This window comes from Melanotaenia boesemani, chromosome 1, assembly GCF_017639745.1.
Source record: "Melanotaenia boesemani isolate fMelBoe1 chromosome 1, fMelBoe1.pri, whole genome shotgun sequence".
In the NCBI taxonomy this organism is placed as follows: Eukaryota; Metazoa; Chordata; class Actinopteri; order Atheriniformes; family Melanotaeniidae; genus Melanotaenia; species Melanotaenia boesemani.
The window spans coordinates 42,689,422-42,702,508 of NC_055682.1; the positions used below are offsets into that span (position 1 = coordinate 42,689,422).

The 13,087-nt window shown below is 43.6% G+C and overlaps 1 protein-coding gene across 3 annotated transcripts in view; it reads left to right on the forward strand.

The window, feature by feature from the left end:
* Positions 1-2,986: 2,986 nt before the first annotated feature.
* Positions 2,987-13,087, forward strand: part of ankdd1a (ankyrin repeat and death domain containing 1A) — a 29,938-nt gene continuing 19,837 nt past the window's right edge. For 2 of the 3 annotated variants that reach the window (XM_041989169.1, XM_041989240.1), the window contains exons 1-9: positions 2,987-3,080; positions 3,426-3,529; positions 3,612-3,710; positions 4,778-4,876; positions 4,951-5,055; positions 5,150-5,248; positions 8,518-8,616; positions 10,092-10,190; positions 10,275-10,373. In XM_041989169.1, coding sequence (XP_041845103.1) covers positions 3,047-3,080; positions 3,426-3,529; positions 3,612-3,710; positions 4,778-4,876; positions 4,951-5,055; positions 5,150-5,248; positions 8,518-8,616; positions 10,092-10,190; positions 10,275-10,373 — 837 coding nt within the window. In that variant the 5' untranslated portion in view covers positions 2,987-3,046. The remainder of the gene's footprint in view (positions 3,081-3,425; positions 3,530-3,611; positions 3,711-4,777; positions 4,877-4,950; positions 5,056-5,149; positions 5,249-8,517; positions 8,617-10,091; positions 10,191-10,274; positions 10,374-13,087) is intronic. The other variant, XM_041989297.1, reaches the window with a different exon arrangement.

Below are 13,087 nucleotides of genomic sequence, written 5' to 3' on the forward strand. Positions count from 1 at the left end.
TAAAACGTTAACGTCACTAATCACTTATTTTTCTTTTAATTCTTCTCTTTCAGAGCTTAAACATATTTATAAACTCAGAAAAATAACAAAACCGTCAACCTTTTAGGAACCTTTCAACAAAATATTAGTATAACAATAAATTATTCAATACTTTCTCAGTTCCACTGTACACTTTCCTGTTAACAGATATCCAACCAGCCAATCACACGGCAGCATGTAGCCATGGAGACGTGGTGAAGACGACTTGCTGAAGTTCAGACTGAGCATCGAAAGAGGATGAAAGAGGATTTAAGAGACTTTGAACGTGGCATGGTTGTTGGTCTGAGTGTTTAGTGGGATGTGGTGGAACGGGAGATTCTCATCATGGATGCAGCCGACAAACCTGCAGCAACTGTGTGATGATGTCATGTTAATATGGAGAAAACCTCTGAGGAAGGTTTCCACCACCTGCTTCATCTATCACACCAGGATTAAAAAGGTCCGACCCGGTACTAGAAGGTGGTCCTGATGAAGAGGACGACCCGGTACTAGAAGGTGGACCTGATGAAGAGGAGGACCCGGTACTAGAAGGTGGTCCTGATGAAGAGGACGACCCGGTACTAGAAGGTGGACCTGATAAAGAGGACGACCCGGTACTAGAAGGTGGACCTGATGAAGAGGAGGACCCGGTACTAAAAGGTGGACCAGATGAAGAGGAGGATCCGGTACTAGAAGGTGGACCCGATGAAGAGGAGGACCCGGTACTAGAAGGTTGACCCGATGAAGAGGACGACCCGGTACGTGGACCAGATGAAGAGGAGGACCCGGTACTAGAAGGTGGACCCGATGAAGAGGAGGACCCGGTACTAGAAGGTTGACCCGATGAAGAGGACGACCCGGTACGTGGACCCGATGAAGAGGAGGACCCGGTTCTAGAAGGTGGACCCGATGGAGACGAGGATCCAGTAATAAAAGGTGGACCTGGTGAGGACCCGGTACTAGAAGGTGGACCCGATGAAGAGGACAACCCGGTACTAGAAGGTGGACCCGATGAAGAGGAGGATCCGGTACTAAAAGGTGGACCCGATGAAGAGGAGGACCCGGTACTAAAAGGTGGACCAGATGAAGAGGAGGATCCGGTACTAGAAGGTGGACCTGATGAAGAGGAGGACCCGGTACTAGAAGGTTGACCCGATGAAGAGGAGGACCCGGTACTAGGAGGATCTGGTACTAGAAGGTGGACCTGATATAGAGGAGGACCCGGTACTAGAAGGTGGACCTGATGAAGAGGAGGACCCGGTACTAGAAGGTGGACCTGATGAAGAGGAGGATCTGGTACTAGAAGGTGGACTTGATGAAGAGGAGGACCTGGTAATAGAAGGTGGACCTGATGAAGAGGAGAATCTGTTACTAGAAGGTGGACCTGATGAAGAGGAGGATCTGGTACTAGAAGGTGGACCTGATGAAGAGGAGGACCCGGTACTAGAAGGTGGACCTGATGAAGAGGACGACACGGTACTAGAAAGTGGACCTGATGAAGAGGAGGACCCGGTACTAAAAGGTGGACCAGATGAAGAGGAGGATCCGGTACTAGAAGGTGGACCCGATGAAGAGGAGGACCCGGTACTAGAAGGTTGACCCGATGAAGAGGACGACCCGGTACGTGGACCAGATGAAGAGGAGGACCCGGTACTAGAAGGTGGACCCGATGAAGAGGAGGACCCGGTACTAGAAGGTTGACCCGATGAAGAGGACGACCCGGTACGTGGACCCGATGAAGAGGAGGACCCGGTTCTAGAAGGTGGACCCGATGGAGACGAGGATCCAGTAATAAAAGGTGGACCTGGTGAGGACCCGGTACTAGAAGGTGGACCCGATGAAGAGGACAACCCGGTACTAGAAGGTGGACCCGATGAAGAGGAGGATCCGGTACTAAAAGGTGGACCCGATGAAGAGGAGGACCCGGTACTAAAAGGTGGACCAGATGAAGAGGAGGATCCGGTACTAGAAGGTGGACCTGATGAAGAGGAGGACCCGGTACTAGAAGGTTGACCCGATGAAGAGGAGGACCCGGTACTAGGAGGATCTGGTACTAGAAGGTGGACCTGATATAGAGGAGGACCCGGTACTAGAAGGTGGACCTGATGAAGAGGAGGACCCGGTACTAGAAGGTGGACCTGATGAAGAGGAGGATCTGGTACTAGAAGGTGGACTTGATGAAGAGGAGGACCTGGTAATAGAAGGTGGACCTGATGAAGAGGAGAATCTGGTACTAGAAGGTGGACCTGATGAAGAGGAGGATCTGGTACTAGAAGGTGGACCTGATGAAGAGGAGGACCCGGTACTAGAAGGTGGACCTGATGAAGAGGAGAATCTGGTAGTAGAAGGTGGACCTGATGAAGAGGAGGATCTGGTACTAGAAGGTGGACCTGATGAAGAGGAGGACCCGGTACTAGAAGGTGGACCTGATGAAGAGGAGGACCCGGTACTAGAAGGTGGACCTGATGAAGAGGAGAATCTGGTACTAGAAGGTGGACCTGATGAAGAGGAGAATCTGGTACTAGAAGGTGGACCTGATGAAGAGGAGGATCTGGTACTAGAAGGTGGACCTGATGAAGAGGAGGATCTGGTACTAGAAGGTGGACCTGATGAAGAGGAGGATCTGGTACTAGAAGGTGGACCTGATGAAGAGGAGGATCTGGTACTAGAAGGTGGACCTGATGAAGAGGAGGATCTGGTACTAGAAGGTGGACCTGATGAAGAGGAGGATCTGGTACTAGAAGGTGGACCTGATGAAGAGGAGGATCTGGTACTAGAAGGTGGACCTGATGAAGAGGAGGACCTGGTAACAGAAGGTGGACCTGATGAAGAGTGGGTGTACTGTAGAGTTGTCAGAGTCAAGTTTGGAACGTTTAAACGTCAGTCTAGCGGTTTTATTGTGAAGGTACAGACAGGAAACGCTGTCAGTTTGGTGTTTAGTAAACTTTACAGCTGTTTCTGTTCATATCTTGACATCTGGAGAAACATGAGAGAAACGAAGTCAGAGAGTGTGTAGCGAGACGCGGACATGGAGGACGACCTGGTCTCTGAGGATGATATCTGTAAGTAAGAGCTTCTCCTTCCTCTGCTCCACAGCCTGGATGTCCGAGAAAACCGTCTCTGTTCGTTTTCCGTTTTCTATCTTTCATCTAAAAATTCTGTTAATAACCAACAAGACAAGATGATAACCAAGACGACCTCAGCACACGCAGCAAACACACAGATTAGCTGGAAACGACACATTAAAGAACAGTTCCGCCTACTTTACCATGCAGCAGGTTATGTCTCCGTTTGGCTGTCGAGGACGCAAAATGAAGGGTTTAGTTAAAATTCCTGTCTATGAGGTGCATGCCAGTGTTTGCCGACTTCTCACTTCCAGTCCCTCCGTATGTGGTTTGTTTTTGCAGTACTGTGGTCTGAAAAGGATTTCCACGATGCTGCAAAAAGGAACGACACCGGGAAAATGCTGGAGCTGATCCAGAGGGGGGTGAATGTCAAAGCCAAGAACAAAGTAGGCGGCTGAAGTTCCAGGTAACAGGATCTCTGCAGCTTCACGGTCTGTTGGTAACTGGCTCGTGTGTTTGTGTGCGCAGTTGGAGCGTAAAGCGCTGCACTGGGCTGCAGGAGCTGGAAACGAACAAGCTCTCAGACTCCTGCTGGACCACGACCGAGATGTCGATGAGAGGGACACGGTATGTACATCAGTTAAAAGCTGAAAAAACTCGTTTCACCCACTGTAATCATTATCAGGACCACCTTGTAGTACCGGGTTTGACCCCTTTTTAATCCTGGTGTGCTTAGTTAGGGACATAAGTTAAGTAAATGAAATCTACAACCAGGGCTCTAAATGAACACCCTGCAAATGCACCAGCTTGCAGGCATAAATCAAACCTTACAATCACTTTGACAGGTGATTAGTTAGTGAAGCAAACGAGCTGAATTCCCTGCATCTCCGCAGATAGGAGCGGGATTCACCATACAGTCATAAAAGAAGGAGGGAGGCAGCTTCACAGGGAAAGACCAGGCAGCCGGATTTAGATGCAAACACGCTGGGAAAAGTGAAGAATTGGACAAAAACTGCAAAACAAGCAGCATCTGGCTGCATAAATGATGTCGGAGACTGAAGAGATGAGAACAAAATTTGTTTTTATAAAAATGATCCGTCACTATATCTAAAGTGTCCTGATATTTAGTTTGGCCTTTACTTCATTTATTAGCTGTGGTTCATTTAAAGGTTTATTAAAATGTTAATCAATAAAAACTCATTTTGTAACACAAATGTGTAAAAAGATTATTATAAAAACACCAATTAAAACATTTCTTACCAACGCAAAACCCATTCAGAACTTCTAAATAATCTGGATTATTTTCCCAGAAAAAATGTGCCTAGAGTAAATTCTGATTGCAACTGAAGTTAGCTGTTCTCCCCGTGTATGTACCAAAAGCAGTGTACATTTAGTAAATAATCAAATTAATTATTCATTTGTTCATGAACTTGAGTGTTTGAAGGCTTTTAGAATAAAATCTGGGATTTTACTGATATTTACTAAAACAATAAACAGCATGTGGTTAATGTGAATTCGTGAGGAGGAGAAACCTGCTTCCTCTCCTCTGCTTGCATGTAAACCTGCAGAACTGTGCTGCAGTTTCAGTGCTGTGAGGTAGAATGAGGCGGATGTTGACACAAGCAGGACGCCTGACACTCTGAGGTGAGACTGGCTGCTCTCAGCCTCTGCTCTTTGTAAATATTTATCCACAGTTTGGCATGAATGCTCTGCTTCTGGCTTCCTGGTTTGGTCACCTGAAGATCCTGCAGCTCCTGGTGTCCTCTGGAGCCAAGCTGAGCTGTGAAAATAAAGTAAGAGCTACTTCATTTGGTCAAACTATGAGGTTTTTATCAGAGTGATAGCTTACAGTCTGTCTCTGTGTTAGGATGGGCTGAGTATGCTGCACTGTGCTGCTCAGAGAGGCCACATCAGAGTCCTAGAGTTCATCATGGAGGACCTGGAAGACATCTGTCTGGACAGAGTTGACAAGGTGAAGTTTAGTTTTACCATCTGATCGAGAGAGAATCAGCCTTTCTTTCCACGTGTAGGAGCGTCATAACTCCGGCGGATGTGTCTCCAAGCAGGCAGGAAAGACAGCCCTTCACCTAGCTGCTGAACATGGACAGCTCCAAGCGGTGCACTTTCTCATTGGACTGGGTTGCTCACATACTTTGAAGGACAAGGTACTGCTGTAACACACACATGCTGTAACACACACACGCACCAACATACTGATGCACATCAGATCCCCACCTCTGCTCAAGCTAACAGATCCGTCAGACTCATCTATTGTCCTACTTCTGCCTCTAGTAGTTCCTCCTATAAAAAGTAGTTCCAGGGTGATGTTCAGCACGGTATAAAAAGTAGTTCCAGGGTGATGTTCAGCATGGTGTAAAAAGTAGTTCTAGGGTGATGTTCAGCAAGGCGTAAAAAGTAGTTCCAGGGTGATGTTTAGCATGGTGTAAAAAGTAGTTCCAGGGAGATGTTCAGCATGGTGTAAAAAGTAGTTCCAGGGTGATGTTCAGCATGGTATAAAAAGTAGTTCCAGGGTGATGTTCAGCATGGTGTAAAAAGTAGTTACAGGGTGATGTTCAGCAAGGTGTAAAAAGTAGTTCCAGGGTAATGTTCAGCATGGTGTAAAAAGTAGTTCCAGGGTGATGCTCAGCGTGGTGTAAAAAGTAGTTCCAGGGTGATGTTCAGCGTGGTGTAAAAAGTAGTTCCAGGGTGATGTTCAGCATGGTGTAAAAAGTAGTTCCAGGGTGATGTTTGCCGTGCTGTAAAAAGTAGTTCCAGGGTGATGTTCAGCACGGTGTAAAAAGTAGTTCCAGGGTGATGTTCAGCATGGTGTAAAAAGTAGTTCTAGGGTGATGTTCAGCAAGGCGTAAAAAAGTAGTTCCAGGGTGATGTTCAGCATGGTGTAAAAAGTAGTTCCAGGGTGATGTTCAGCATGGTGTAAAAAGTAGTTACACGGTGATGTTCAGCAAGGTGTAAAAAGTAGTTCCAGGGTGATGTTCAGCATGGTGTAAAAAGTAGTTCCAGGGTGATGCTCAGCGTGGTGTAAAAAGTAGTTCCAGGGTGATGTTCAGCGTGGTGTAAAAAGTAGTTCCAGGGTGATGTTCAGCATGGTGTAAAAAGTAGTTCCAGGGTGATGTTTGCCGTGCTGTAAAAAGTAGTTCCAGGGTGATGTTCAGCATGGTGTAAAAAGTAGTTCCAGGGTGATGTTCAGCACAGTGTAAAAAGTAGTTCCAGGGTGATGTTCAGCATGGTGTAAAAAGTAGTTCCAGGGTGATGTTCAGCAAGGCGTAAAAAGTAGTTCCAGGGTGATGTTCAGCATGGTGTAAAAAGTAGTTCCAGGGTGATGTTCAGCATGGTGTAAAAAGTAGTTCCAGGGTGATGTTCAGCACGATGTAAAAAGTAGTTCCAGGGTGATGTTCAGCATGGTGTAAAAAGTAGTTCCAGGGTGATGTTCAGCGTGGTGTAAAAAGTAGTTCCAGGGTGGTGTTCAGCATGGTGTAAAAAGTAGTTCCAGGGTCATGTTCAGCGTGGTGTAAAAAGTAGTTCCAGGGTGATGTTCAGCACGGTGTAAAAAGTAGTTCCAGGGTGATGTTCATCACGGTGTAAAAAGTAGTTCCAGGGTGGTGTTCAGCATGGTGTAAAAAGTAGTTCCAGGGTGATGTTCAGCGTGGTGTAAAAAGTAGTTCCAGGGTGGTGTTCAGCACGGTGTAAAAAGTAGTTCCAGGGTGATTTTCAGCATGGTGTAAAAAGTAGTTCCAGGGTGGTGTTCAGCACGGTGTAAAAAGTAGTTCCAGGGTGGTGTTCAGCACGGTGTAAAAAGTAGTTCCAGGGTGATGTTCAGCATGGTGTAAAAAGTAGTTCCAGGGTGGTGTTCAGCACGGTGTAAAAAGTAGTTCCAGGGTGGTGTTCAGCACGGTGTAAAAAGTAGTTCCAGGGTGGTGTTCAGCACGGTGTAAAAAGTAGTTTCAGGGTGATTTTCAGCATGGTGTAAAAAGTAGTTCCAGGGTGGTGTTCAGCACGGTGTAAAAAGTAGTTCCAGGGTGGTGTTCAGCACGGTGTAAAAAGTAGTTCCAGGGTGATGTTCAGCATGGTGTAAAAAAGTAGTTCCAGGGTGATGTTCAGCATGGTGTAAAAAGTAGTTCCAGGGTGATGTTCAGCACGGTGTAAAAAGTAGTTCCAGGGTGGTGTTCAGCATGGTGTAAAAAGTAGTTCCAGGGTGGTGTTCAGCATGGTGTAGCATCTTTTCTTCTAACATGTCTGGAAACGTCTGGGAAGTGAGGAGACCAGTTTCTGGAGTTTTAGGAGAGGAATGTTGTCCCATTCTGGTCTGATGCAGGATTCTAGTTGCTCTACAGTCCTGGACCTTGGTAGCTGGATTTCTGCTTCCATGATGCTCCAGGTGTTGTGTATTGGTGAAAGGTCTGGACTGCAGGCAGGCCAGTTCAGCAGCCGGTCTCTTCTCCTGTGAAGCCATGCTGCTGTGATGGATGCAGGATGTACTGGATCCTCTTTAGGACACGCCGTCCATGTTCTCCCGAAACTAGTTCACATCTTCATCCAGGTTTCCACTTTGCCTCAGACCATTTTAAATGAGTTTTGGTCCAGAGAAGACGGAAGAAGCTGGTTCTGGATCCTGTTCACATCTGGCTTCTTCTCTGCATGATGGAGCTTTAACCTGCACTTGTGGGTTTCAGGGTGAACTGTGTTCACAGACAGTGGTTTCTGGAAGTCTTCTTGAGTCTGATTCAAGATCCAAGATTCAAGAAATGTATTTGCCATTTTTGCACATAGGGACTCTTGTGCAGTCACTCAGGTGTCTATTTATACATCTATCTGAAGATTCAAGATTCAGGATCTTTATTGCCATTATGCCACACAACAAAATTTTGAGGAGTCTCTCGGCTTAAAGATATAAAAGTTATAAGAACACCCCTATATTTATAGAAAATGAGAGAATTCCCAGCAGACAGTCATATTTACAGGCTGGATAAATGCATCCTGGTGCAAGGATGGAGGTCTGTGTGTGTGTGTGTGTGTGTGTGTGTGTGTGTGTGTGTGTGTGTGTGTGTGTGTGTGTGTCTGCGTGTGTGTTTGTGTGTGTGTGCTTGTGTGTTGGGATGGGGGGATGGTGGTGGTGGTTGTTGGCGGCTGCAATGCGTCCGGCCCTCTTCTGGACTCGGGTGGTGTAGATGGAGTCCAGATCCGGTAGTCGGCGGTGTAAGTGTAGATATTTTTTTTGGTGTATGCCATTTTCAGGTTTTGGGTGTATGTACAGTTAGTATGGATCCTACAAAATGTTTTATTAATGAGACCGCTATTCTCTTCCTTAAATCACCTAAAGCTAAATAACTCTAACACACACACCCACAACTGTGTGTGGGGACGGCTGCGGGCCGGGTTCCTGGTTGTCATGTCTGGCTGTGTATTGTGATCATAGGAGGAGAACACAGCCATGCATCTTGCAGCAAAAGAAGGACATACAGAGATCCTGCAGAAGATCGTGGAGACCGGCGTCGATGTGGACGAGAGGAACGTAGTGAGTATCTGGATCAGACCTGCACACGTCAAGAGCTTCTTTCCATTTCTCACTTTTAACTTTGCATATTTCAAGAATATTTCGATTTTTTTCCACCAGAGAATTTTAAATATAAACCGTTTTTCTCCTTGCTTTGGAGAAAATGTAAATATAATTAATTCAATTTTTAATTGAACTTTTAATTTTTATTAACCCTTAAAACTCATCTAGATCCCCTATCTGTTCTACTGGTATCATGATCACCAGTGTTTCATGAGCGGTGGTGTGTAGCTCTGTGGGGTAAATGTGATGGGTATTTAACCTGTGATGACTTCAAAACCCACCAAAAAAGTCACCGAGAGGCTGAAGTTGGGCCTTTCCTCTTTGTCCGACGCGCACATTAAAACATCCGCTGGGATCCAAAATTATATGTTTTATAACTTTATTGCAAAAGAATAAATTTAACTTAATACAACGTGTACTAACTTAATCTAAAGGCAAAGAAATAAATCACAGCGATTAGCTAAGGTGGCGGTCAACAAAGAATACGGCAACCCACACACCCTCTCTCTACCAGACCAAAACGCACACACACATCACAAGTGTCTTAATTAAACTAGAGAACCACCGCCCATAACCAAGTGACCAACCCAAACCATAATCACTGTAATAAACTAATACAAAACAACCCAATAAACAGAAAATACAACATTTAACATTCTTAATATTTATGGCTCCCACATAACCCTTTAGCTGATCTACGGAAGTTTTCCAGCATTTCTATCCGTCCAGGAAGTTTACAATCCAGCCACTAAATGTAGTTTTATTCAGAGACTCTATCTGGTAAATCCACAATGATCCATGATAACAGCATTATTTATCACATTTCATCATAAAAACATCACCATCACTACTATGTTGCTAAGAGACCTCTATTTAGACCTGGACATGATGATGAAGCCACTTCCTGTCAGACTTTCCACCAATCAGACTGGTTTATACTGGGATTAAAAACTCCAGCTGCTACAGACTGGTTATATATAAAATAAAAATATAAAAAGCAACAAATGGTTCGGAGTTTTAAGGGCTGAGAATAAAAGTCCAGATCTCTGACTGATCCGGAGACTGAGGCCACTGCAGCATCATCTTTGCTGTTGGATTTAGGTCTTAGGGATGTTGAGCCGCCGCCCTGTTTCACTGCTGATGAGAAACCTAGAAAACATTTTTAAAAAAATTCTGTGAATGAGGAGTAGGAAGCAGCAGTGCAGAAGAGACTTCAGTCTACATTTCGTACTTCATTCTTTCATTAGATTATATTAAATAAATGATATTATATTGATAACATAGCCACGAATTAATCATTTGTAATTTACCTTAAAAATCTGGCTTTTACTGTTTACAGAAAGTGTCCTGAAGGGTGAAAGAGATTCTTTGGTGTGTTTTGTCATGGCAGAACAGAGCGTTATGTGGATTTAAATGTCCATGTTATGTTTCAGGATGGCCTTACAGCTCTGCACATGGCCGCTGATGGAGGTCACTATGAGTGTGTCAAGCTGCTGCTGGATTCTGGCTGTAACGTCAACGCACAAACCAATGTATGTCTGCTCATTTTAGCTGCTTAGACATGCATTTATTTTATTTTTTCTTTAAGCTTCTAACATGTTTTCTTGTGTCTGCAGAGGAATATGAATGCTCTGCATTACGTGGCCCAGCATGGCTTTGCTAGAGAGGCCAGCTTGCTGCTGGAGGCAGGGATCAGCGTAGATGCTGTAGATGATGTAAGTAACGTTGAGGGTCTTTTTCATCTCCTGACTTCCCTGAAATGTAGAGATGAAGGACAAATTAGGTTAATACTATATACTCTGTATAAAAAAGAAATCAGTGACTCTAGATGTCCTTTAAGTTTCTCTGTATTGTTCCTGATAAATAAATGAATAAATAAATAATTAAATAAATACTGTAAATGTGATCTAAAATATTCATTATTTATATTACATTTAACCACTAAATGCCTACATTCCATTAATTTACAATTATATCACAAAAAAGTAACAGTATGCGGTGAGAAAGATTAAAGTAAATAATACTAAATAAATAGAAAATATATAATATTTAAAAAAATAGATAAACAGAAATAAAAAAAGTTAGCAGTTTTTTTATTTTTTTATTTTTTTTAGCTAAAATAGATGAGATGGGGTTGAAGAAATATGGAGGTATTTTCTTTCTCTCAACTTTCTCTTCTGTGTCTCTCTGACTCCACGTCTGCATGAAAATAAAATTAACGTCTGTCACAGTCAAACATGTTAACTTGGACATCTCTGTTACAGTCAAACATGTTAACGTGGACATCTCTGTTACGCTCAAACATGTTAACGTGGACATGTCTGTTACAGCCAAACATGTTAAAGTGGACACGTCTGTTACAGCCAAACATGTTAATGTGGACATGTCTGTTAAAGCCAAACATGTTAAAGTGGACATGTCTGTTACAGCCAAACATGTTAAAGTGGACATGTCTGTTAAAGCCAAACATGTTAACGTGGACACGTCTGGTACAGCCAAACATGTTAAAGTGGACATGTCTGTTACAGCCAAACATGTTAAAGTGGACATGTCTGTTAAAGCCAAACATGTTAATGTGGACACGTCTGTTACAGCCAAACATGTTAATGTGGACATGTCTGTTAAAGCCAAACATGTTAACGTGGACACGTCTGTTACAGCCAAACATGTTAATGTGGACATGTCTGTTAAAGCCAAACATGTTAATGTGGACACATCTGTTACAGCCAAACATGGTAATGTGGACATGTCTGTTACAGTCAAACATGTTAACGTGGACATCTCTGTTACAGCCAAACATGTTAACGTGGACATCTCTGTTACAGCCAAATATGTTAACGTGGACATCTCTGTTACAGCCAAACATGTTAACGTGGACATCTCTGTTACAGCTAAACATTTTAACGTGGACATGTCTGTTACAGCCAAACATGTTAACGTGGACATGCCTGTTACAGCCAAACATGTTAAAGTGGACATGTCTGTTACAGCCAAACATGTTAAAGTGGACATGTCTGTTAAAGCCAAACATGTTAACGTGGACACGTCTGTTACAGCCAAACATGTTAAAGTGGACATGTCTGTTAAAGCCAAACATGTTAACGTGGACACGTCTGTTACAGCCAAACATGGTAATGTGGACATGTCTGTTACAGTCAAACATGTTAATGTGGACATGTCTGTTAAAGCCAAACATGTTAACGTGGACACGTCTGTTACAGCCAAACATGTTAATGTGGACATGTCTGTTAAAGCCAAACATGTTAATGTGGACACATCTGTTACAGCCAAACATGGTAATGTGGACATGTCTGTTACAGTCAAACATGTTAACGTGGACATCTCTGTTACAGCCAAACATGTTAACGTGGACATCTCTGTTACAGCCAAATATGTTAACGTGGACATCTCTGTTACAGCCAAACATGTTAACGTGGACATCTCTGTTACAGCTAAACATTTTAACGTGGACATGTCTGTTACAGCCAAACATGTTAACGTGGACATGCCTGTTACAGCCAAACATGTTAAAGTGGACATGTCTGTTACAGCCAAACATGTTAAAGTGGACATGTCTGTTAAAGCCAAACATGTTAACGTGGACACGTCTGTTACAGCCAAACATGTTAAAGTGGACATGTCTGTTAAAGCCAAACATGTTAACGTGGACACGTCTGTTACAGCCAAACATGGTAATGTGGACATGTCTGTTACAGTCAAACATGTTAATGTGGACATGTCTGTTAAAGCTAAACATGTTAATGTGGACATGTCTGTTACAGCCAAACATGTTAAAGTGGACATGTCTGTTAAAGCCAAACATGTTAACGTGGACACGTCTGTTACAGTCAAACATGTTAAAGTGGACATGTCTGTTAAAGCCAAACATGTTAACGTGGACACGTCTGTTACAGCCAAACATGTTAATGTGGACATGTCTGTTAAAGCCAAACATGTTAATGTGGACACATCTGTTACAGCCAAACATGTTAATGTGGACACGTCTGTTAAAGCCAAACATGTTAATGTGGACACGTCTGTTAAAGCCAAACATGTTAACGTGGACATCTCTGTTACAGCCAAACATTTTAACATGGATATGTCTGTTACAGCCAAACATGTTAACGTGGACATGTCTGTTACAGCCAAACATGTTAAAGTGGACATGTCTGTTAAAGCCAAACATGTTAATGTGGACATGTCTGTTAAAGCCAAACATGTTTACGTGGACATGTCTGTTACAGCCAAACATGTTAACGTGGACATGTCTGTTACAGCCAAACATGTTAAAGTGGACATGTCTGTTAAAGCCAAACATGTTAATGTGGACATGTCTGTTAAAGCCAAACATGTTTACGTGGACATGTCTGTTACAGTCAAACATGTTAAGGTGGACACGTCTGTTACAGCCAAACATGTTAATGTGGAA